Consider the following 23475-nt stretch of genomic DNA (forward strand, 5'->3'; position numbering starts at 1 on the left):
TCAAACGGATTTGCTCCCCAGAAAGCGTCGGCTTGCTGTACTCTCGGGCCCCGATGCTCAGGGAGTGGCAAAAGTTGAACCCCGCGTGCTCGAGTCGACGGCACAAATACTAAAAATGGGTATTCCCTGGTTTCTCCCAGGCATGTTTACGACGAGGGACATGGTGGAACGGGATGAGTCTTCTCTGTGGGTTAAGCTAGGTCTGGGGCTGAGAGGGGCGCTTTCCAGCTCTCCTTTGCCTCGCGGTGATTCTGACCTGTCCGCAATCGCCGAGGCTCTGGAGGAGAGTCGGGCGATGGGTGACGGGGAGAAGGGAGAGGGGACTGGGGAGAGGGGCTGGCGAACAGCTGCGACCGAAGTCACCCCGGTTCGACGGAGCAGACCCGGCTGCCTCGAACACGCACGAGACGGTGGAAACCCCGAAGTCTTCAGCGCCCGCACTCCGATTGGACAGCCGGGCAAGTGACACATCGCGGTGGGCGGGCCCCGCTCGAGAGCCGTCGGCCGACTCTGAGCCGGGCTCTGCGCTCGGCTGAGATAAATACAGGTGGTCCAAGATGCTGCCGCGACACAGATCCCCGGCGCGCTCCGCGGCTTCAGGCTTCCCGGCGCAAAGATGTCTCAGACGCTCAAGCTGGCCACGAAGGCATCCTTGCTCGCGAAGCTCTTTCCCGAGCTGTGGGCGGAATCTGTCTTCGGGGCGCGATCGCGGGTGATTAAAACCCACAAGACTCTGAAGGAGATGCCGGGACCCAGCGCCCTGAGCTTCCTCACCGACCTTTTCTGCAAACGAGGGCTGTCGCGACTGCATGAACTTCAGGTAAGCGTCTTCTTGATGTTTCGGGGGGATTTCGCCCCTATACCCCCATCACCCCGCTTTCAGTGTCTGACATTGAAGAGACCGCGGCAACCGCGGTTTTGTCTCTCTCTCGGTGCTTTAAGGCGTGAAAAATCTATTATATATTGGCTGAAATTCGGATTGCAGGTATCTGATCTCCAAGTGCAAACTAGTGAGTTTTTTTTCCTTAAGGCTTCCCCCCTCCCCCCAGAGAATTAAGCAGACTTTTGAATCTCAAAACCCTTTTTCTTGGGAGGGCTTCTGTAAAACTAATAAATTGCATAGTCTAAAAACAAAACTAAAAATGATCCTACCGACATTTCCCCACTTGTCCACTGATCCTAGGTACTTCTTTTCAGGGATTACCAATCAAAAGATGTTGTGCAGCTATTCTAGGTTTTCCTTTGCAAGGTGGGTGTATAGCTGTGTATGCAAGAAAAGGTTTTGTTTTTTAAAGAAACTCAGGAGGGTTAAAGATGGGAGACAACAAGGTCTGACTTGCTGGTAAAATTTCTGTGAATGCAACGCAGTTGCACCATCAAAGCCTCAGCTAAGAGCACTTTTCCTGAACTGCAATTCCTTCCTTTTTTAGGAGGGGGACAGTGGGCAGCAGGCAAATAACGTCTTTGGGAAGCACAAGTTACATACAGTATGCTTGCTCGGAATTCTGCTCTCTTCTCCCCAGTTGCTTACTCAGGGCTGTCCCCAAGTGTCTCTTACTCTGTCAAAGAGGAAACACTGAAAAGGGGTGCACCAGAAAAGAAGATGGCAACACCTATTAGATGTGCAAACTTCTTCTGAATTTATGGCTCTCGATCAATAATTTCTCGAATTGTCCTTTGAAGCCTTAATTCTTGTCTTTTACTTCATGGATGGTGCCTTGATTTTTTTTTCTTTTCTGTGCTTCTGCCCAGCTTTCCAAATATCCAAATAATTTATCTCCTTGTATGAATATGGTGAAGTGATTGGCACTTGGCATTCTTAAAGTAGAGTGAAAATGAACCCCAGGTTAAGGACATGGCATAAAATATACCCTAGGACTCTCATAAGGAATACTGAGCAGTTCTCCAAAACTTTGCTTAAAATCTTTGTTACTTCATAGAAACCAATGGAAGATGAATTGCAGAAATTTAATGACAAATTCAGTGAGACCTAGGCAAGGCAAACATGAAGACATCCTTGAGCCATGTCATAGCATAACCCCTGGTTTATGATGGCCTATTTATGAAACTAGAGCAGGTATCCTATGAGGTGCAGAAGTTGAGGTGTGAGGATCCTCGCTTACATGTATAGAAATCTTGCAATGCGCACTTCCTGTCTCTGTTGTTGTCTCCATCTAAAAGCCTATTTCAAAAATGCCAGTTAAGGATGTTCTTTCTTGGCTTGCTTGTCCACAGTATGCTCTGTTCTAGAGACAGTAGCTCTGGCTGACAAAACCTAAGCCACTGAGCTGAGCAAAGCCATTTTTACCTTGTGGTCATCCATAGCATTAAATTGTACCTCCGTGCGCATGGGACACATAATACAATTTTTAAAACCCATATTTCTGTGGGATGTGTACAGATGGGAGCTTTCTAGCCCATTCTTGTTTTAACATACGTGTTAAATGAGTTTGATCAACAGTTGTCTCAATAAAATTCTGTTTTACTGTATTTGTGGAAATTATCTCCTTCTGCATGCTCTAAAAGAACAAGTATTTTTATTTTACTTCCAAAACCAATCTTTGTGTTCCCTCTAGCTTTAGCACAATGGACATGAAACTTCTTTTACTGCCCTTATTTAAATTTGCAATGGTCCTATTATATAGAATATTTTCCTGTTGCAACCCATTTCCCCCCTCCAAAGGCATCTGATACCCAGGGACTACATTCTTGTAACATGGTAGTGTGAGCTACCACACTATATTGTCCAAATAGCTTTGCAGGGTTGGCAATACATCAGCAGACAGGTAGAAAAAAATATTCAACATTCATCTTGTAAAATACCCTTGCTGGCAACGGTAATATCATTGTCCTGCTTCATTGTGCACTCTTATCTCTGAAAAGAAACTGAAGGGTAGGTAAAGCCTTTCAGAGAGACAGGTTTCTAATATCATATCAGTGTTGAATTGCTGAATGCTATACTGGGGATCTAATGTCAATTATTTTCATGAAGGTAACAAGACTCCCAAGATAGTTTGGGTGTGTGTGTGTGAGGCTGTTTGATTTATGAACTCCTACTGTCTTTGAATGGTGTAGGAAGTGTTCATAGTTTGATAATGAATACACCTTTTATGTGTATGTGTATCCTTTAAGGACAATTGTATATATTCACTGTCATGATCTCTTTTTGCAATTATGTTATTGATTGGTATACTACAGTATTTCCTAAACAAGGAAAGCAAATATACCTTTGAAAAATGTTGATGCTTAAGCTCAGTTTTGAGTTTGCAAAGATTTCTTTCCCTTTTCAACTTTATCAAATAGACATATAACCATAGGGAGTAGCAGCTTAACAGAAAATGACACTGAATCATGAAAGCCACTCAGTGTCTGCAGAATGCTCTAACCAAATGAATGAAAAGCACAATCCTATACATGTTTAGAGAGCAAGTCTGGTGTCATGGTTAAGGCACCTAGCTAGAAACAGGGAGACCGTGAGTTCTAGTTCTACCTTAGGCACAAAGCCAGCTGGGTGATGTTGGGCCAGTCCCTCTCTCTCAGCCCCTTGGAGAAGGCAAGGGCAAACTGCTTCAGAAAATGTTGCCAAGAAAACTGCAGGGACTAATCCAGGTAGTTGTCAGGAGTCAAGACTGACTTGAAGGCACAAAATAAAATAAATGCACGTTTACCTAGAGGAAAAGGCACTCACTTCTTGGGGACTTACCCTGAGGTAACAGTGCATAGGAGGATTGCACGTGAAGCCTAAAACTCCTGTTATAGATCTACCAAAGAATGTGGATGTGAAGAGACACACTGAGCAAAGTTTTCAGAGAGATGCCTCTTGATGCCTATCCTTTTGTCCTAATAGTCTACATCACAGGGGCTCAATCTAAAGAAGGCTAAACATATTTTTCCATCCTATTGGTTGCAGTAGAAAATGCTGTCTACTTAGTTCTGTCATGTAATCTTCAGGATTGAAACTGCCCTCTTTCATCCAATAAGTCACTGTTCTTGTGCTGGCAATTTCTTAGTGCATCTTTGGATAGTAAATCCAAGTTCTTTTTCACATAGATGGGGATGCCTATGTTACAGAGGTTCTATGATGTACCAACATGTTTCGGTATTCATTATGCACAGCCGATGTTTATCCTCTCTGACGTGAAGGTTACCAGTCAGGGAGAAAAATTCTGCAATCATTTTTCCCTCAGCAAGGAAATGTAACTTTTGAAAAACTTGACATGCGAAGTGTATCTTCCATGGGTTCAGTACATTTCTGCGCGGAGTGGGCCGGATGAGAGATTAGCAGCTTTTCTGGGTATTTTCTTTTAGTTAGCAGTCCCTTCAGTAACTATGCAGAATTGGGATTAATCCAACAAAGGAGATTGGAGAGAGGGGCAGTTGTGTTTCCTGACAAGGAATGCTGTTATCTTTCCTGAGTGGGAAACCCATTGGACCATTATGGGATCACTCACAAGCTTCTCTCCTGCTTTCCTCCTAGATTGAAGGCAAGAGTAAGTATGGCCCACTTTGGAAGGCGAGCTTTGGGCCCATCCTCACAGTCCATGTTGCAGATCCCAGTCTGATTGAGCAGGTGCTAAGACAGGAAGGCAAGCACCCCATTCGCTCAGACCTCTCCTCCTGGAAAGATTATCGGGTGTGCCGAGGCCACGGGTACGGGCTGCTTACAGCGTAAGTATTCTCTGCCTTTTGTTCTCCAGGCAGGCTGACCTGGCTGGAGTTCATATTCCAGGAAAGTTCCTGTGAAGGCTGTCCCTGCAGAGGTTATAAAATTATTGTTATTTCCCACCCAGCGAATCATTGCCCAGCTCTCATGCGCTGATTAGCTATGGAGTAGCTCTCTCTAGTGGCTTCCCGGAGACTTTCAAGGTTTTATTCATATGAAGGTGTGACTCTGATGGCCATTTAGAGACCAATTGTAAAAGCCTGCTGTGTCCTAACAACCAGGAAACACACTGAGACAAGGAACTGGTCTCTAATATTTATTGCTAGTACTTAACAGGAATCCTAACAAACTGAAGAAGCGTGGGGAAAACCCAGACATATAACCCCCAAGGGTTAAGGCGGTCCCGATCTGTGTCTCTTTGAATGGCTGAACAATTCATCAGTGCTACGCATGCGCTTGACAGTCTGGATGGGAGCCCCCTGCTCGCCATCCTTACTCATGACATGCTGTCATTCACCCATTGGTGTATATATGAAATTTCTGCTCTGGAGACAGCTAACCATCAGAACTAGAAAATAAAGATTCAAAGCCCAGTTGAACCCAGTTAACACTTTATTCATGCAACATATAAGACTGGCTGAAGGGGGAAGGGCTTCATTTCTTCCAGGTGGAGAACCCAATGTCTCTTTGAAGTTGGTGAGTTGAGGGGGCTCGAGCAGCTTAGGAGGATGAGACAGGACAGGACAGGGCCCACCATTAGGTAAAGTGAAGCAGCTACTTCAGGCAGCAAATGTGGTTGGGATGGGGGACCCAGGGACCAGCAGGAAGGTGTTGGAGGACAGAGTTGTTTGTCCTTCCCTTGAACCATGTCAGCTAGCCTGCTGCCCTCAGTTCCAGTGACATGTGCTGTCCTTCAGCTAGTGCCCCAATAAGACTTGACTGTCAGTTCACTTGAGTTTTGTGTGGGGAATGGGGAGGGTTGCCATCTTGCCTTTGGCATGAGGCAACGTAATATCCTGAACCAGCCCTGTTCCAGAACAATGTGAAGATCAACAGTGTCATCTGTTCCCATGATATAAAAACATAACTTAAGACATTGGAGACTGTAGGCAATCGCATTATTTACCACTACCACCTACACATACTTTTTATGTGTATATGTAGGTGGTAGTGGTAAATTATGCAATTGATTACAGTCTCTGGTGTCTTAAGTTTTGTTTTCATGTCACAGGAACAAGATGTTTCCTGCCCTCTATAATTCTCACGCAGTCAGAGTTTGCCCACTCTAAATGCTGAGCTGAAATCAGTCACCCCCTTTCTTCTGGCATTTCACCCTGAGGCTTTTCCCTGGAGGCTAAAACTCTTAAATCGTCAAGCCAAGCTTTCTGCACTAGTATCAGTGCTACTGATGGAGACAGTTTTGAACCATAATTACTAGCCCTTTCCTACCTCACGGTGTCTTAGCACATCCTCTCTCTGAAGAATCTGCTTCGTTTTGGGATTCTTCCCTTGGAGGACCACTTACTAGCTGGTCTGTGGAAGACAAGAGTGGAGGGGACTCTCATGTTTGCTGGCAATATATTCTGTGAAAACAGCAGAATCTTGCTGAGGCTTGCGCAAACATACAAGCTGGGAAGTGAGAAATCATTCTGAGGCCCTCACTAAGCCATAGATGACTCAGGTTCCCTCAGTAGGGGTTCTCCCATCCACTGGGCTGGTTGCTTCCACAGCCTGGACCAATGCAGGATATGAGTAACAAGAAAGGAAATGCAACCAAGAGATGGATTGCCTATGGCCACTCTCAACCTGTTTGGAGGGGCTCTGGAAGGTTTGCTCATGAATTACTGGTGGATTCTCTGCCCCTTTACAAGGGTGAAGGCGTACCTCTGCCCAGCTGATATTTACCTCTCTTTGGAAATGGGAGAACATTTTTGCTTGTTTCTAGTTCTGCATAGCTTTGGGCTTCCTTCCTGCCCAGCTAACTAACGGGCTGTTTTCTACCATGCAGGGAAGGCGAAGAGTGGCAGCAAATCCGCAGCATCCTAGGAAAACACATGCTGAAGCCCAAGGAGGTGGAATCTTACACTGGCACTCTGAACGAAGTGGTCAGTGATCTGATCTGCCGCCTGCAGCACCAGAGAAATCTCCATGAGCAGCGTGTGGTCAAGAATGTGGCGGATGAATTCTACAAGTTTGGATTAGAAGGTAGCTTGCTTACTTGCCCCTTTCATAGCTGATTACACCGGTGACTCATGTACAGGTAGAGAAAGCTGGGAAGGGTGGAGTAAAGTGGAGCTAGGCTGAGTTTATCTGAGATAAGCTGCACCATTTAGATGGGGCTGGTGATGCAAACACATGAGAATATCTGATTTATGTGTGTCTCCCAATATGTCTTCCAGTACTACTTCTGCACAACTATACTACCGCCTAACAAGTCCTCAGTGATTCTCATGTCCCATGTCCTCTTTTTAACCAGGGCTTTAGGCAGTAAAATAATAGCAACATGTTGAATTCTGCGAAGTAAAAACCTCTATCTTTGGTATTTAAATTTAATTCTTAAATTTCAAGTTTTTAGCCCTGATGGTTGCAAAGAAGGACTTGAAAGCACGTTGCCAATGCTTGTTAAAAATGAATCTCAGAAACTAAGAGATAAGGTTTTATGTAGAAAGTTTCTGCCCTAATGATTGAATTGACCATTAATTAATTCCCTTTCTGGCTTGGGTTTTTCTAGGTATTTCTTCAGTCCTCTTTGAATCCCGCATTGGCTGCCTGGAACCCAAAGTTCCTGAAGAAACAGAGAAATTCATTAGCTCCATCAATACCATGTTTGTCATGACCCTGCTCACCATGGCAATGCCCAAGTTTTTGCATCAAATATTTCCTAAGCCATGGCAGAAGTTCTGTGACTCTTGGGACTATATGTTTGAGTTTGGTAAGTGTGGCTGCCAGATGGGAAAAGGTACAATTGGTTGGCAGTTGTGGCATCTTTTCAAAACGTTGTGGTTCACTCTGTTGACTTTGCATAAATAGATTTAATGGTTGTATTTTGTACTGGCTTAAATGGTTTCCCTCCCTTCCTGCAAAATTCTCTTTTGTTGCAATTTTTCTCTTTTAGGGACTGAAATAATTTAAAATAGTTTAAGGGACTGGAATAGTTTAAAATATACCTGCTTAATTCTATAGGCCTCTTCGGATAGTTTTCAACCAACCCAATGTATCATTGTTAATTATATTGCTTGGTGGCTTAAGGACGCTCCCTCCACCTTTTAGTTGCCCTCTTTTATCTTCTATTTTTTGTATTTTATAATGGTTTTTATAACTTTTATCTGTAAGCCATCCGTAGTCATTTTTATAGTGAAATGGACGGTGTATAAATTTAATTAATAAATAAATAAATACAAATCAATAAAATAAAATAAAAACATATTAAAATCTACATTATTAAAAATTGAAACAACCACCACAAAGAAACCCCAAACAAACCATCTGTACTGTTTACCACTGGCTATATTTTAGTGGAGATCTTCATAAAAGATCATCCTTACAACATTTTATACATACTGATAGCTTGGGTTTAAAGCTGCATTTTTTCAGGCAACGGAATTTTAAACCACTGGATAACTTTCCCATTTTAATTAATTTTGGGAGATTCCTGCTTTGATGCAGTTATTATTACTGTCATCAGTATAGATGATTATTTTAAAGGATGGTTTCATAAGGGCCAGAAATGTGCTATTTCTCCCATAACTGAGGCTTTTATTTCACTTTCTGTGGCTTAACCAGAGTTACAATGTCCTCTTCCTCCTTGCTTCTAAGAGACAGATTATTCTGGAATTTCTCCTAAATGCAGAGTCTAGAGGGCAATACCCTGAACATTTGATTGAAGTATCGTGTATAAATACCTAAAACAGACAGATGCCTATTGTTTACATGTTACAGAGAGCCAGGGCTGACCTATGTACAAGTTGATTCCCTCCTGTTTGCATGGGATCTTATTGAAACTGGTTTGAAACAAGAAGCATTCAGACCTGATTGATATGTCACTGAAGGGTAATTGAATATGTTGTTGGATGGCTCTACAGGGAGACAAGGAATAATCTTTTGCCCATTTCTTTTCCAGCCAAAAGACACATTGATAAGCGGATGGCTGAAGTTGCAGAAAGAATCATCCAAGGGGAGAAAGTTGAAGGAAAATACCTGACTTACTATCTGGCACAAGAAAAACTCTCCATGAAATCCATCTATGGAAACGTAACTGAGCTTCTGCTGGCTGGTGTGGACACGGTAAGGGTTTGGGGATGCTCTGGAGCTGAATATTTTCTATACCTGCAAGCATTATTTCTCTCTAGCTGTGGAAGCCATGTGCAATTCAACATGACCTGAAACTGGTCCATAGGATGGGGGGAAAGGACAGATATTGGGGAAAAGAGGTTTGATGGACGATCTCTTCTTCTTATGGTGGAGTCAACCGGTCTGCAGGCCTTGATAACCCTTTCTTGAATTAATAGTCAGGAGGACCATATTCCTCCCCTTCTGTATCTGCTCTTTAGAGGAGAACAATGATGCAGGTGTAGTGGGACTTCGCTTGACCCTGGAATTTATTTCCTGTGTCAGTGCTTAGAGCGAGGGCAGCTTTCCCTAATCAGAAGCTTTCCAGATGTGTTAGATTACATTTCCCATCATTTCCAGTTAGTGATGGATGTAGTCGAGCACGTATACAAGGTATTTGAGGAAGGCTGCTTTAAAATATGTAAAGTGGATGTGTCTTAGCTTTTAAGAAAGTTTGCAGGCGCACGCAAATAATTTTCTGCACTGTGGACTCTGCAGCTCTGTTCAGAATGCAGCTAACAGTATTAACTGCTCCACTCTTGATCTGGCATAATATTATGGAAGGACATGATTCCATCAGTCTTAGTTTTTGTTCTTTGGCTGTATGAAAGAAGAATGCCCTAGATAGCTAGCGCAGAAACAGTACCTACTACTTCGTAACAATGCCTCCAGTCTGGTAGAGGGCTCACTCTCTACCATGCTTAGACTAATTCTGAATCCATCTCTGTCTGTATCCCTGCAGATCTCAAGCACCTTGTCCTGGAGTCTGTATGAGTTGTCCCGTCACCCTCAGATACAGGCAGCCCTCCATAAGGAAATTACCACTGTGATGCAGGACAGCCTCATTCCAACAGCAGCTGATGTAGCTCAGATGCCTCTGCTGAAGGCGGTGGTGAAGGAGGTCCTGAGGTGAGTCGTATTTTGAGGAGCAGATGGGAAGTTGGTGTGTGGAGGATGGAAGCACAGGAACATCCTATGTTGATTTTGCTTGGGGGAACTTAAAAGGTGATCAGGTTTCTCCTTGCTCAGAAACCTGCTAGGCTGCTTTTCAGGGCAGAAGGTGAATAGTAGCAATTCAAGGTCACCTGCTACTTTTTCACTGCACTGATCATAAGACCTGTCTTAAGATCAGCCCTCTGTTCTTGTCTGCCTTTGGCATTCAGAGATATACCGTCTTTAATGCTAGATGACTTCATTTGTCCGTGTAAAAATCCATTTAAGCACCAATGTGGATTCTGAAATCTATTCAAACTCTTTGCTGTTCTTGTGCCTGCCTCAGTAGGTGTGTGACTTTCCTGCCTAGATTTTTGCAGTGGAACATCCATATGGAAGCTGGATGCATCCATAGTTGTAACAATTTGGCTAGATAACTTTCCTTCTATCTATGTGCTTTGCACTGAGAATCCACACTCCTGGACAGCTGGGCAAGCAGAGAAATCTGTGATTTCTTTAAATGAACTTTTGCTTTTCTTTCCTCTTTACAGGTTGTACCCAGTGATTCCTGGCAATGCTCGTGTTGTCTCAGACAGGGACATCCAAGTGGGAGACTACATCATCCCTAAGAAGGTAAGCAAAGGCCAGAGATGATGCAAATGGAAATGGGAAGAAAGTACAATAATCATTGGTCTGCAGTATATTGCCACAAACCATTCGTGTGTTATTTGGACACAGCTATTAGAAGCAGCTGCTGAGTTTGGTTGTGGGCCTACTCAAGAAAAGGATTTTAATCTAAGCACAATGTGATCTCAACCATGTATGTTGATCTGGGATAGTAGTTACAAGCTGCCTATGGTGTGCAACTGGCATTCTCCTTGTGTGTCTGATGTGCAACTGGTGTTTAAAATCAACAATGTCGTAAGGGTTGTGTGGAGCACAGAAGTTGTGAAGCCCTTTCCAAGAGGAAAAAAATTATAATATACAATAAACAGGAAGAAAGAGTAAATTAGATACAACTATTCACCACAGGACACCAGGGAGGTCCAAAACAGCCCTGTTACTCTGGGTCCCCGAGTCTCATGGAATGTATAGACAATTCAGGACAAGCATACAGGAATTATTATCAGACTGGTGCTCAAGGAAAGGATTCCTTAAAGGCAATACTATCTTAAGGGCAAAATGAAAATGAGGGGGTCTGATGAAAGTTTGGATCAAGAAGTGGGAACTGGGAAAACACTTAAGAAGGACAGGGAAGTGGATGCAGAGTGATGAAAGACATAGACATTCTGAACATGGGTTTCTGGAGTGCTCTTCTCATGATGGCCCCTTCTTCTCTTCCTCTTTTCCTTAGACCCTGATAACCCTCTGCCATTTTGCTACCTCTCGAGATGAGAAGTACTTCTCCGACCCCAACTCATTCCAGCCTGAACGATGGCTGAGAAAGGATGGTTCACACCACCCCTATGCCTCCATTCCCTTCGGCTTCGGCAAGCGCAGCTGCATTGGCCGACGCATCGCAGAGCTTGAAGTGTATCTCGCGCTGGCCAGGGTATATGATTATTATGATTACTATGATTATTATTTCCAGATAAGCTCTTGCTCTGTCACTGGCCTGCTTCAAACTTGGAATGTTGTGTGTGTGTGGTGGGGGAGGGCACAACGCAAAACATTGTCATCTTCCATTTTTAAATCTCCCATGCTTCCCATCAATTATTCCACTTCTTTTCTTCTTTCTGCAAAAAATTCACTAGGAGGAAAAGATGGCCCAATGCCTTTGGATTGATCATGTTATGACTGCCTTGTCTGGATGCACTTTTTTTCCCTTAAGAGTTCGACCATGAACTGAGAATTGGGATGACAACGCTGAGACTAAGAACTCTTACTGAGTTAAATTTAGCCTTGTCTCAAAGGATGCTGATAGGTTTCTTTCTTTCCCTTAAAAAAAAATAGATCCTGATGCATTTTGAAGTGAAACCCGAACAGGAGGGACAAACAGTAAGCCCCATGACCCGGACCCTACTTGTGCCAGAGAAGGAGATCAATTTGCAGTTTCTGAATCGTTAAAACCGGACAAGACAAGGAAGAACCATTGACTTAGGCTTCCTCTCAGTGCACAACTGGCGCTTCAGAGCCTCACTGTATAGAATCTGGCCGCCCATCGCAGAGCTACCCATCTGAATTCTTGACATCAGCTTGAAAGGACAAGAAGAGGGAGAAGACTCATGGGGCTGAGCCAGCTTAGCTCCAGAGAGATCCCTCTGCAGTTCTGGGATGTGGACAGTTCAAAGAGTGTTTCCCAGTCTCCATCTGCTTAGGATATGAAAAAGACTACAGAAACAAACCAAACTCCATTTCTGATCTCAGCCACCACAATAACACAAATTGCTAAAAGGAAAATAGAGTGTGGTTTCCTTAACGCAGGGTTTTGAATGAAAAAGTTTTCTGTGACTTGCATCCGTAGCTGTAATCAGAATTCCTCCACTGTTGTGAAAACAAAGGGGATGTACCATATTTAGAACTTTGGGAATGGAACAATTATGTATCTAGGTGCCTTATTATTGTTGTTATTGCCATGCTAATTTTTAATATTTAATGCATTTCTCAACATATTTATATTTTTCTAGCTTATAATTTATAAATATAGAAATGTTATCAGAAGCTGTCAGAAAGAATGAACCATTATCTTTGAAAATGAAGTAAGGTTTTCTGTATTTCGAAATGGTTGTATTGAAGCAGTTTCTGTAATCATAATGGATCAAGTCCATTTGGTGCTATATTTATTTTTATCTTTGAATTAAAAAAAATGAACTATTTTTTTTAAAAAGTAGGATATTTGACTCTGCCTGTGCTTTGAAGCCAAAATAAATCTAAACTGGAGTGGGGGATAACTCAGTGATTATCTGCTCCTGTGCTACAAATTTAAAGCTGCAACTTACAGAATCCTGTAATTCTGATTCTCCAAAGGTAGAAGTATACAGTATAAGCTCAGAAGCCTCATAAGAAAGCAGTCGCCACTCCTCAAATGGTAATGCCCATAATTCGGGAGAGAAGCTGAGATAGATAAACTGATTATAAATCAGATAAAAGTTTGAAATGATATGCATCCCTTTTAAAAAGTTCAAATGATGCAAACCAATCCAAGAACTTTGCTTACCTCCTACTTTCAACCATAGCTGTTTATCATACATTTCCCCCCTCTAGTGAACCCTGTGCAGTAGCCAATCATAATGTGAAACCTATTTGTAAATCTGTAGTACAGCTATATTCTTTGGGCAAGTTCTCTGGGATTCTCAGAGAAATATAGTTTTTTAATACTCACATGATGTCCGTCTTACTAGGTAGACCAGACCAGGAAAGCAACTCCACCGGAAGGCTAAAACTACTTTTATTGAGATTTGGGGCATCTGCCTGAGCTACTTCTTTTATAATACAGAATCTTGCAAGTCTGACTGTGCTGTACCTCTTCCCCCCTCCAATTCTACTCCAGTGAATTAGGGGCATCTGCCTGAGCTACTTCTGAAAGTTATCTTGTAGTTCTGGACTTCAACCCCCTTTGCCTAGATAACATCAAGGTCATCTTTCTTATTCTCTACTGATGTACAGTGGTGTGTTTAGCACTGGCACTTGGAGTACATGGATAAAACAGTTGCTGCCAAGTCTCAGTGTCCATAAAGGGCCCATTGCTGATGCTTGCCTGGACTATAAGGCAGCACCTGGGTCTTAGCTGATGTTTTAAATTAGCTCCTCTATAGAGCGGAGCAATATACATGGCAACTCAGCCCAGCCATTTAGTCCTGTTCTGGAGTCTTGCTGCTGCCCACCAACATTCTCAAGGCTGCCCCTTCTAGACTTATTAATGGAGGGAGTAGTTTACTGGAAAGGACTGTTTTCAGAGAGCCTTCAAACATGCAACCAGCATGATCGTTAACTTTGTAGTGCAACCTGGTTGCTAGAGAGATCTTACTTATAGAAAAATAACCCCACCTGAAGGGTCAATGGAGAGTATCCAAGGAAGGAGGTGTAGATAACCTGAGTTACTGTCTTCTGATGGAAATCACCTAGAAGCCAGGTGGTTCAGGCATCATTGAGACAGGGCAGAAAATGATCCACTGCTCTTGAAAATTGTAGCAATTTGGCTTTCTCTCTCTCACCTGCTGGCAATTCCTTTCAATATTTCAGCTGAACATCAATGGGACAACAGCCAAACATGTCTCTACAGTAAACCTCAATCAACTGTCACAAGTGATCCTTGCAGAGCTACCCCTTCTTTCATCCCTGGGGCCAGATGGGGAGAGGCGTGTGGCTCCCACTCCAAGCCTCCTTTCTTGAATGGTGGGCTTCTCACTGGGAACCCCAATTACCAATGCCACATCTGTGTTTGAAGTTGCTCTCACACTCAAGGCTCTGAGGAGAGGGGAAGAAGCAGGCAGCGTTTACACAGGGAGCTCTATGCCCTTTCACACCACTGTCGTTTCAACACAAAAAGATGGAAAGAACTTTGCTTTGCTTGCAGTGGGCAGCCTTGCAGCTTGCCCATATTTTCAAGCCCCCGAAAGGTAATTTGAGCGGTGACTCACTGCTGCTGAACACCGGGAGTATATAAGGCTGTGAAAGATAAGCTGCTGCTGCTTTTGGAAGCTAATGTATAGCCACAAACACCTGTGCACATCTTCTCATCTTCTGCACAGCACAGAGTTAGTCTGTTCCCAGATCTTTTCATAGGATGTTGGGCAAGAAGCATTTCAGAAACTATAAAGGATACCTTCATCTCAGAAGGATTCTTTCAGCTGGGCCCTGTTCCAGCAGCCGATTGGGAAGGAAGTATCCTACCATTGCTGACAAGAAAGCAGGGGAGGAATTGTAGGAAATTTCAGCTGGAAGAGAGGCCATCAGAGCAACTCTGCATGTTTACCCTTTACAGTGAAATCAGAGGCAAAATAGGTCACATAAGCCTTGGCACATAAATCAAGGCAGGAGAAAAGAAGCCCAATCAAAATGGCTCAAGGTTATGAAAATGGCCATTCTGGTTAATCTGAACTATATGATTTTGTAATAGTTAAATACTATTGACTTTGATGTTCATTTTTAAATGTGTTGCCTGTTTTCCAGTATGAGTTTGATGAAGAAAAAAAATAGAGTTGCGTGTATGGTTCATTTCTGTGGGTGAAGGCCAACTTAAAGAGGGTTAGATTGATTGATTGATTGATTGAGTTCTTAAAATAAAGTTAAAGCTCCTAGGACTGTATAAACCAGAGCACTCAGAATAAAAGAAAACTGATATATAGATAATCATTCAGTTGACTGTTGGGCAAGACTGAGGGTTCATGTATTTTGAAAGCATGTTTTGGGCATTCTCACAAAATGGCTACCCTGGGAGAGGCCGGGCCTGTTCGACACAAGCACCCATTTCTCTTTTCTTCTGGAGAAAGAAGTACTGGGATACAACCACTACCATGCAGGAATGTCTGTGGAATTTTAAGAATGGATCCATGGGGCCCATGTGGTGTCATGGAGCCAGTTTGGTGAAGTGGTGAAAGTGCTGGCCTAGAAGCCAGGCTGGCCTAGTCAATCAATCAATTTTATTTACATCCCAAGGGCCCCAAAGCAAGTTACAAATAAAATCTGAACTTGGCTTTAGATAAAACAGTTTAATAAATAAGATAGCTAATAAATATTACATAATACCCTTAAAACCCCAACTCATTGATTTGTTACTAAAAACCTTGTTTTTATAGCCATAGTTAAAAATCCGGCTGTTGCCACCATAATTTTAGGATTTTCAGCTGCAAGTAAAATGTTTACATACTCAGAAGTATCTCTTTCTGGTTTGGATTTTAAAATAAGCCAGATAACTTCCTGCCGAAGACTAATAAAATTCCCATAAAATTCCCTAAAATTCTAGTTCCACCTCAGACATGAAAGCCAGCTGGGGGACTTTGGGCCAGTCCCTCTCTCTCAGCCTGGCCCAACTCACAGGGTTGTTGCTGTGGGGGAAAAGAGGAGGCAGGACTATTAGGTATGTTTGCCGCCTTGAGTTGACCAAAATATATAAAAGGCAGGATAAAAATCTAACAAGAATAATAATTGGGGCCCAGTATCATTCATAAAGTAATTATGATTCGCCCTCCCTAGTTCTCTGGAAAGTACAAGTAAAGGAGGGGAGATGGGCTTTCAGACTTGCACGATTCTGTTACTGTAACCTTACAATAAAGGTCGCGTTAGTATTCATGGTTTGGTTCCCTGTCTGGACTACCTTGAAGGGCTGACATCAATCCCTTTACTTTCCAGGGAACTAGGGAGGGTCCCTTCTGAGATGCCTTCTCCACCCCCATTCCTGCTGTGGGCTGAGATGTCTCTTATCCAACTGTTGCTCTAGCTGAGGCTCTACCTTCGGTCTCCCAGGGTTATTCTCACAGCCCATTATGGAAGGGGTCCTCACGGTGGGAGCCCTCAGTGGGAATTCCTCTCCTGTGGAATAGCCTGGAGGACCACCCACCCCCAGGGCCTTCCAGAAGCTGGAAAAACCGGGTTCTTCTAGCAGGTCTTTGAAGATTGACCAGAGTCTTTGGTGCCAGTATTAGCTTTAATAATTTAAAGTTACTTTGTATTTTTCTGTGATTCTGTAGTAGTTACTATGCTTGTCTTATTTAGTACTAGTGTCTGCAAACTGCCTATGGTCCTTTAAGGATTGAGGTGGGAGCAAATCTCATAAATAAATAAAATAGTGTATAAATAATCATCAGAAAAAAAGCAAAGACAGTAATGAGAGCAATTAAGACATGGCTTTTACTACAGAGGAAAAGCTAAAGTGTTAAAATAGGTCTTCAGGACTTCCTTGAAAGATGTCAGTGAGGAAGACAGTGAGAAACAAACCGATTGGCGGAAGGAATTCCAAAGTGCTGGAAAGAAAGATAATGTGATCATGAGAGAAAAAGAGGGGGGGGGGGAAAGACGGGGGTAAAGGCAGAGCCATATTAGGAGCAGAACTGAGGAGCAGCAAGTAAGGACCAAATAATAATCAAAGCAAAAAAACACAGTGAAGCTCAAAAAGAACATGTGGCCTATGTAAAGCTCAACTGGAACATTCTTCAGGAAAGTCAGATGGTCACATTGAGCCAGTCCAGAGCTTGGATATGTCACTGAGAAGCTGCTGTTTTAGTGAACGGGCCACCTACAACCACAGTGAATAGAAGTACCATTAAGATAAATATTCATATTTCCCATCACCCTGATTTTGCCACTGAATTCTCTGTTGCTCTTGAATGTCTCCGTCATTCCCGCTACCATCAGTGCTCTGGTTCAAACAACTGGGGTCCAGCCAGCAAACATCAGACAGCCAGTGCAGCAGGGTCCTCCTCAAAAAGAAGTCAGGACCACAACGGTGCAATTGAAATTGGGCCTGTTTTTTATTGGAGTCTTCTCAGCCCAATCTACCTCACAGGGTGGTTTTTGTAGGGGAAAAAATAGTTCTTGTGCTGTGCTTGCTATATTTAAGTACATCCCAGATAAAAAAGCAACTATATAAAATCCCAGTTTACAAACTGTGAAACTGAGCAGGAACCCCCTTAATGGTGGCAAAACTAGGAGAAAGCATTATATGTGACTAGCCTGCAAAGGTTTAGCAGCACCAGACGTACCAGCATGCCCATATTTGCCCACGTTACATCAAATGCCACATTTTCCAGCGGAGGCAGTTTGCACATGCAGCCATCCGTCACCAAATTATGACTAATCGAACAGCAACACAATCAGTGACGCGTGTGGATTGTGAGGTACTCCATCAGTGTCAAAGAACAAATCTCTGCTTCCCAAGCTTCCTGAGCAAAATCCCTAGATGCGCAAGATCAGATATACGCCATAAATTCATATAAACCTGGCTTGACATGTACTTTTCTAAACTCCTTCGTACGAAAACCACAGGACCTCATTTGAAGAAAATTCAGAATATATTTACCTGAATGGAAGCTTTGTTGTTGTCACCTGAAGGCTTCCTCAGAGGTAACCACATAGACGAGACCTGCTCTAAAGACTCTTCCAAGGTCAAACTAAATATGCAGGAAATCCATATTTAGGATCTCCCATAGTTTAGTGGGGGAAGAATTTCTTTGATGAAAATTATTTCTTCCTCCAGAAATTTCCATTTGCTGGGTGAAATAAAATGCAGCCGGAGGCAGACAAATGAATGCCTGTAGACATCAACAAGCTCACAGATATTATCGTTGGTACTAGCAAGGCTCATTCTCCAGCTGATTAGTTTCTTGAAAAATTCATTTTTAATGGTGTGCTGAAAAGGACAGCCCCAGCCTCAGCAATCATCCTTATTGATAAGAAGGCCATCGAGTATCATAGACATAAAATAAATGAGTGGCCTGCTGCCTGTGATTTGGGGAGTGAAGGGAGGGTGCCCCCCTTCTCAGAGGAAAAAGAGATGTCACAGTGTTTAGCTGGAGGAGAGGGGAGGGCTTGGACCAACCTGATCAATTTGCCTTCTGGTAAATTTGGGGTTATGCCTGGCCACACCATTGTGGTCACCATCTTGTTAATAGAGAAGTTGAGAATCCAGTTCAAGCAGGCAATAGTGTAAGAAAACTCAGGATTCTTTATTGTCATGGAGCAACTAGTCCAAAAGCTACTGACCTAGTGTTAACTGAAAAGACAGTAAGCTCTCCCGTATAATCCCATTATAGAAACTTTGGACAGTGGGCACAATTGCAAAACGAGGGGAGAGTTTGGCCAATGTGGCTGCTATGGAGGGTGTGGCTGGGCACCCAATATTTATCAGAAAGCAAAATGCTGAAGAATCTTCCTAACAACTAGAATGGTTGCACGCACCTGATGAGTCCCAGTAAGGACGAACCCAGTCAGACACTGCCTCCTGGTGGTCAAGTAACATGCAAAGTGTTGAAGATTTCTGCCATCCCTTGGCAGATGGACACCCTTCCTAATCAATGCTCAGTTGTAATTACCTACCTCAGAATGTCTAGGAGGACATGAGGCCCAGAGGTATTCTTGGAAATAATGAGGATGCTGAAGCTTGGCATTTTTCTTTGCACCATCTGAACTCATCACATCAAGTTAAAAGACTCTAGATAAAATTTGGGGCAGGAAGGGGAAGGAAATACGAACGACTGTGCTTCAGTTCCCATCAGCACCAACTGGCACAACTGCTGACAAGGCATTGCAGAAGCTGTAGTCCAAAACTTCCTGAAGACTCATTTGTAGGCATTGAGGGTGCTGTTCATGTGTATATTAGCAGCCACAGGAACTGTATTAAGGTCTCCAGGATTTAAAGATGAGGATGTATAGAAAAGGATCATTTTTTCAGCTTTGCCTACTGTGGTGCATTTATGTGTGAACTGTTATGCATAGCTCTGCCTCTAGGTGGCACTGGACTTTTCATCTTATAGGGTCACAGGCATTTTATGTTTCTGTTTCAGCAGAGGTTTCCAGGCTGTGGTGTCTTCAGAAGGCTTCCATGATGTTGGTGGAGCTAGTAGAGAAGGTGGTGATGCCAAATTATGGGAAGGAAGGAAGGAAGGAAGGAAGGAAGGAAGGAAGGAAGGAAGGAAGGAAGGAAGGAAGGAAGGAAGGAAGGAAGGAAGGAAGGAAGGAAGGAAGGAAGGAAGGAAGGAAGGGGAAAGCTTTTGCCAATGTGTGTTTTCATGAAGAAGGAGGTGAAATGAGGAAGGAGTTCTCCAAACATTCCTCCAAGACAATCTTTGGCATCATGGATCTAGCCAACGTGTCAAGGGTTGTGACTTTTCCGCTGTAGGTGTTATGGTGACAATTGTCATGAGTACTGAAGGTGAACAGGAGGGAGCCACTATCCAGGGGCAAAAACGCATGCGTAGTTTAGAGACTTTGAGCTGTCATTCAAAGAGACACAGAACAGACCCGCCTTGACTTTTGGGGTTTATCTGTCTGGGTTTTCCCACGCTTCTTCAGTTTGGTAGGATTTTCTGTCTAATGTAGCAGTAATAAAACACTAGAGACTTCTTCCTCGTCTTGGCGTGGTTCTTGCTTAGTCAGGACACAATCCACTTCTTGAGGAAAGGTGTTATGGTGACAGTCCACTTCTTGCTGACTCCTCTTAGTGTGAATGCCACTACAGCTTGCCTCTGAGGTCCTAAGAGCTGTTAATCCTGGGATTTGGCAGGGGCCACCGGCAGCTCTAAAGAAATGGGGCAAGGTCAGGGCTAACCTGGGGTGCTCATTCAATTAAAGTGGTGGGCTCTCCAAAACAGTTTCCTGTGTCATAAAGAGTCATAGCTACACAGATGGTGTTGGCACCATGTGAATAGTTCTGGCATATGCCTGGCAGCTGTCCTATCTTGGTGTGCCCTGGGCAACCTCCACCTTTATTACTGCCACTCCTTACCGGGTGTGACTGTTACACATATCCCTGGAGGTGAACAACAAGCCCCTACATGGAAGTCATGGGAAAAATGCAGTTCAGACAAAATTCCCAAATCTGATGTAATCAAAACCATTTCCTCTGGGTCATACTTTCCTCCATCTCAAAAAAATATCCATAAGATTTATTGGAATGGAAATGCTGAAGGTTCTTCAAAGAGCTGGAAGCTGCATAATAAGATGTACAGTATATGCATCAGCCAGCCTCAAGTATTTTATGTATTTTATCCATGATTTGATTGCTTTATTGCTTTTATAGATTGTATTCCACCCTGAGATCTATTGACATAGGAGCAACTATAAATATTATTAATCATTAGCAAAACTTACATTTAAAGGGAACTTCTTCCTAGCATTATTCCCGTGGTATGGCAGGGTCCTATTGACTATTCTAAAGCCTTTGACTGTGTGGACCATAACAAATTGTGGCAAGTTCTTAGCGGTATGGGGATACCAAGTCATCTTGTATGCCTCCTGAAGAATCTGTATAACGACCAAGTAGCAACAGTAAGAACAGACCACGGAACAACAGACTGGTTTAAGATTGGGAAAGGAGTACGGCAGGGCTGTATACTCTCACCCTACCTATTCAACTTGTATGCAGAACACATCATGCGACAAGCTGGCCTTGAGGAATCCAAGGCTGGAGTTAAAATCTCTGGAAGAAACATTAACAATCTCAGATATGCAGATGATACCACTTTGATGGCTGAAAGCGAAGATGAACTGAGGAGCCTTATGATGAAGGTGAAAGAAGAAAGTGCAAAAGCTGGTTTGCAGCTAAACCTCAAAAAAACCAAGATTATGGCAACCAGCTTGATTGATAACTGGCAAATAGAGGGAGAAAATGTAGAAGCAGTGAAAGACTTTGTATTCCTAGGTGCAAAGATTACTGCAGATGCTGACTGCAGTCAGGAAATCAGAAGACGCTTAATCCTTGGGAGAAGAGCAATGACAAATCTCGATAAAATAGTTAAGAGCAGAGACATCACACTGACAACAAAGGCCCGCATAGTTAAAGCAATGGTGTTCCCTGTAGTAACATATGGCTGCGAGAGCTGGACCATAAGGAAGGCTGAGCGAAGGAAGATCGATGCTTTTGAACTGTGGTGTTGGAGGAAAATTCTGAGAGTGCCTTGGACTGCAAGAAGATCCAACCAGTCCATCCTCCAGGAAATAAAGCCAGACTGCTCACTTGAGGGAATGATATTAAAGGCAAAACTGAAATACTTTGGCCACATAATGAGAAGACAGGACACCCTGGAGAAGATGCTGATGCTAGGGAGAGTGGAAGGCAAAAGGAAGAGGGGCCGACCAAGGGCAAGATGGATGGATGATATTCTAGAGGTGACGGACTCGTCCCTGGGGGAGCTGGGGGTGTTGACGACCGACAGGAAGCTCTGGCGTGGGCTGGTCCATGAAGTCACGAAGAGTCGGAAGCGACTAAACGAATAAACAACAATGGCAGGGTCCGCTTGTTGGCGTATCCGTCTCCATTTGACTTGATCCAAGGCATCTTCAGGGGTGACGTTCATGCATTCCATGTCCTCCTTAATGTGATCCATCCACCGTTTCTTGGGTCTACCACAGGGTCGCTGGCCACCAGGGTCCAGACGCATGGCTGTCCTCGCCACCGAGTCTTCTTTGCCGCGTACGTGTCCATACCATCTAAGCCTTTCTTCCCGCAGTTTTAAATTTGTACTTTATTACAATATTTTAAAAGAGAACATACAAGGAACATATATCTTCAAATATAATTATTATTTTTGTACAAGATAGTCTATGTATGATCTTTTTCTGCTTTATATAAGCAGTGCATTATGAAAGAGATCTTCCTTGCTTTGCCAGCCACTGGTTAATACTAGTCACAGCCAAGAACATTTCCTATTTCCCAAAGTACTGTATTTCCAGTCGTTCTGGAGTTGGATGCCTAGAAATTTGATGAAACAAACAAACGGGGAGAGAGAGTCACAGAGAGCTTGAGGCTTGCAGATGTTCTAAAGTTCATGTTCAGCCAAGACACTTTTGGGAAAAGTGAAGCCCCAAAGCCACTCTTCCACCCCGTCCCAGTACTTAAAAAACAAAACAAAACAAAAACACTGGCTCCAACATTTGGCATGCCACCTGAAGCAGATGCCTTCGTTCTGATGTATGGCAACCTTGACCCTTATGTTTAGTATTTGTATAGATTTTCACTTCAGGTATTTTCAAGTTGCATGTAGCTGATTTCTTTCCATCTATCTGCTGCCATCCATTTCTCTGCTCAATAGTCTGCAGCTTAGTGCTAAGGGGTAGGAGGCATGTTTTTGTCACGAGGCAGGATGAAACCCTGAAGTGGCTATGGCCATGGGGCATTGATGTGGAGTAGGCACTTACCCACATCTTCAGCCCAGCAACCATCCCAAGAGGATGTAGTGGTAGGCTGCAAATTTTCTCAGTAAACTGACTTTATGCAAGCTTATTTATTATTTATTATTATTTATGCAAGCTGTGGCTGGGCAGGGCAAGGTTGCTGGGAACTGGCTGCTCACAAACCTCATTAGTTTTTGTTTTTTAAATAAATTTACTTTAAAAAATTCAGGGATAAAAGATATTCATGAAATAAGATAAAGTAAGATTAAAGAAAAGAAAAAGAAGAAATAGTAATGTGAAATGGAAAAGTAAGAAAAGTGTGAAAAGAAAAGCTAATAGGAAAAAAAGAAAAGAAAAAATATATAAAGAAGTGCTTCCAATCTCCTTTACAGCACTTACAAACAAACTTGTCCTCTCTCCTCCCTCATTAAAATTACATCATTATTCTCTTGTTCCCATAATCAATGCTTTTTAATCAGCAAATCCATAAATCACCAGTTCATTTTTTTTTGCATTTTCAGCAAAAAGTCCATAGGACATTTCCAGTCTTCAAAAAAAGTACTTGTCTTATCTCTGATCAAACAGGTCAATTTTGCCACTTCCACAAATTCCATCTTTACAATCCATTCCTCTGTTTTGGGTATTTCAGTATTTTTCCATCTTTGTGCAACAAACCTCATTAGTTGTGAAGGTAACCTTGGAGTTCAGCTCAGGATTTTCCTTAAGGCTCAGCCTGTTTCTTCCAGTGCGGGTCCAAAAGCTACTCTGATCATTTCCCTTTA

At 43.0% G+C, this 23475-nt stretch overlaps 1 protein-coding gene across 1 annotated transcript; it reads left to right on the forward strand.

The window, feature by feature from the left end:
- Positions 1-616: 616 nt before the first annotated feature.
- LOC134492414 (25-hydroxyvitamin D-1 alpha hydroxylase, mitochondrial) lies at positions 617-11992 on the forward strand. Its single transcript, XM_063296583.1, has 9 exons — positions 617-820; positions 4478-4668; positions 6672-6868; positions 7395-7595; positions 8784-8947; positions 9735-9901; positions 10477-10558; positions 11280-11477; positions 11879-11992. Exons 1-9 carry the CDS (start codon positions 617-619, stop codon positions 11990-11992), a joined length of 1518 nt encoding a protein of 505 aa, XP_063152653.1.
- The last annotated feature ends 11483 nt before the right edge of the window (positions 11993-23475 follow it).

This window comes from Candoia aspera, chromosome 2, assembly GCF_035149785.1.
Source record: "Candoia aspera isolate rCanAsp1 chromosome 2, rCanAsp1.hap2, whole genome shotgun sequence".
Taxonomy (NCBI): Eukaryota; Metazoa; Chordata; class Lepidosauria; order Squamata; family Boidae; genus Candoia; species Candoia aspera.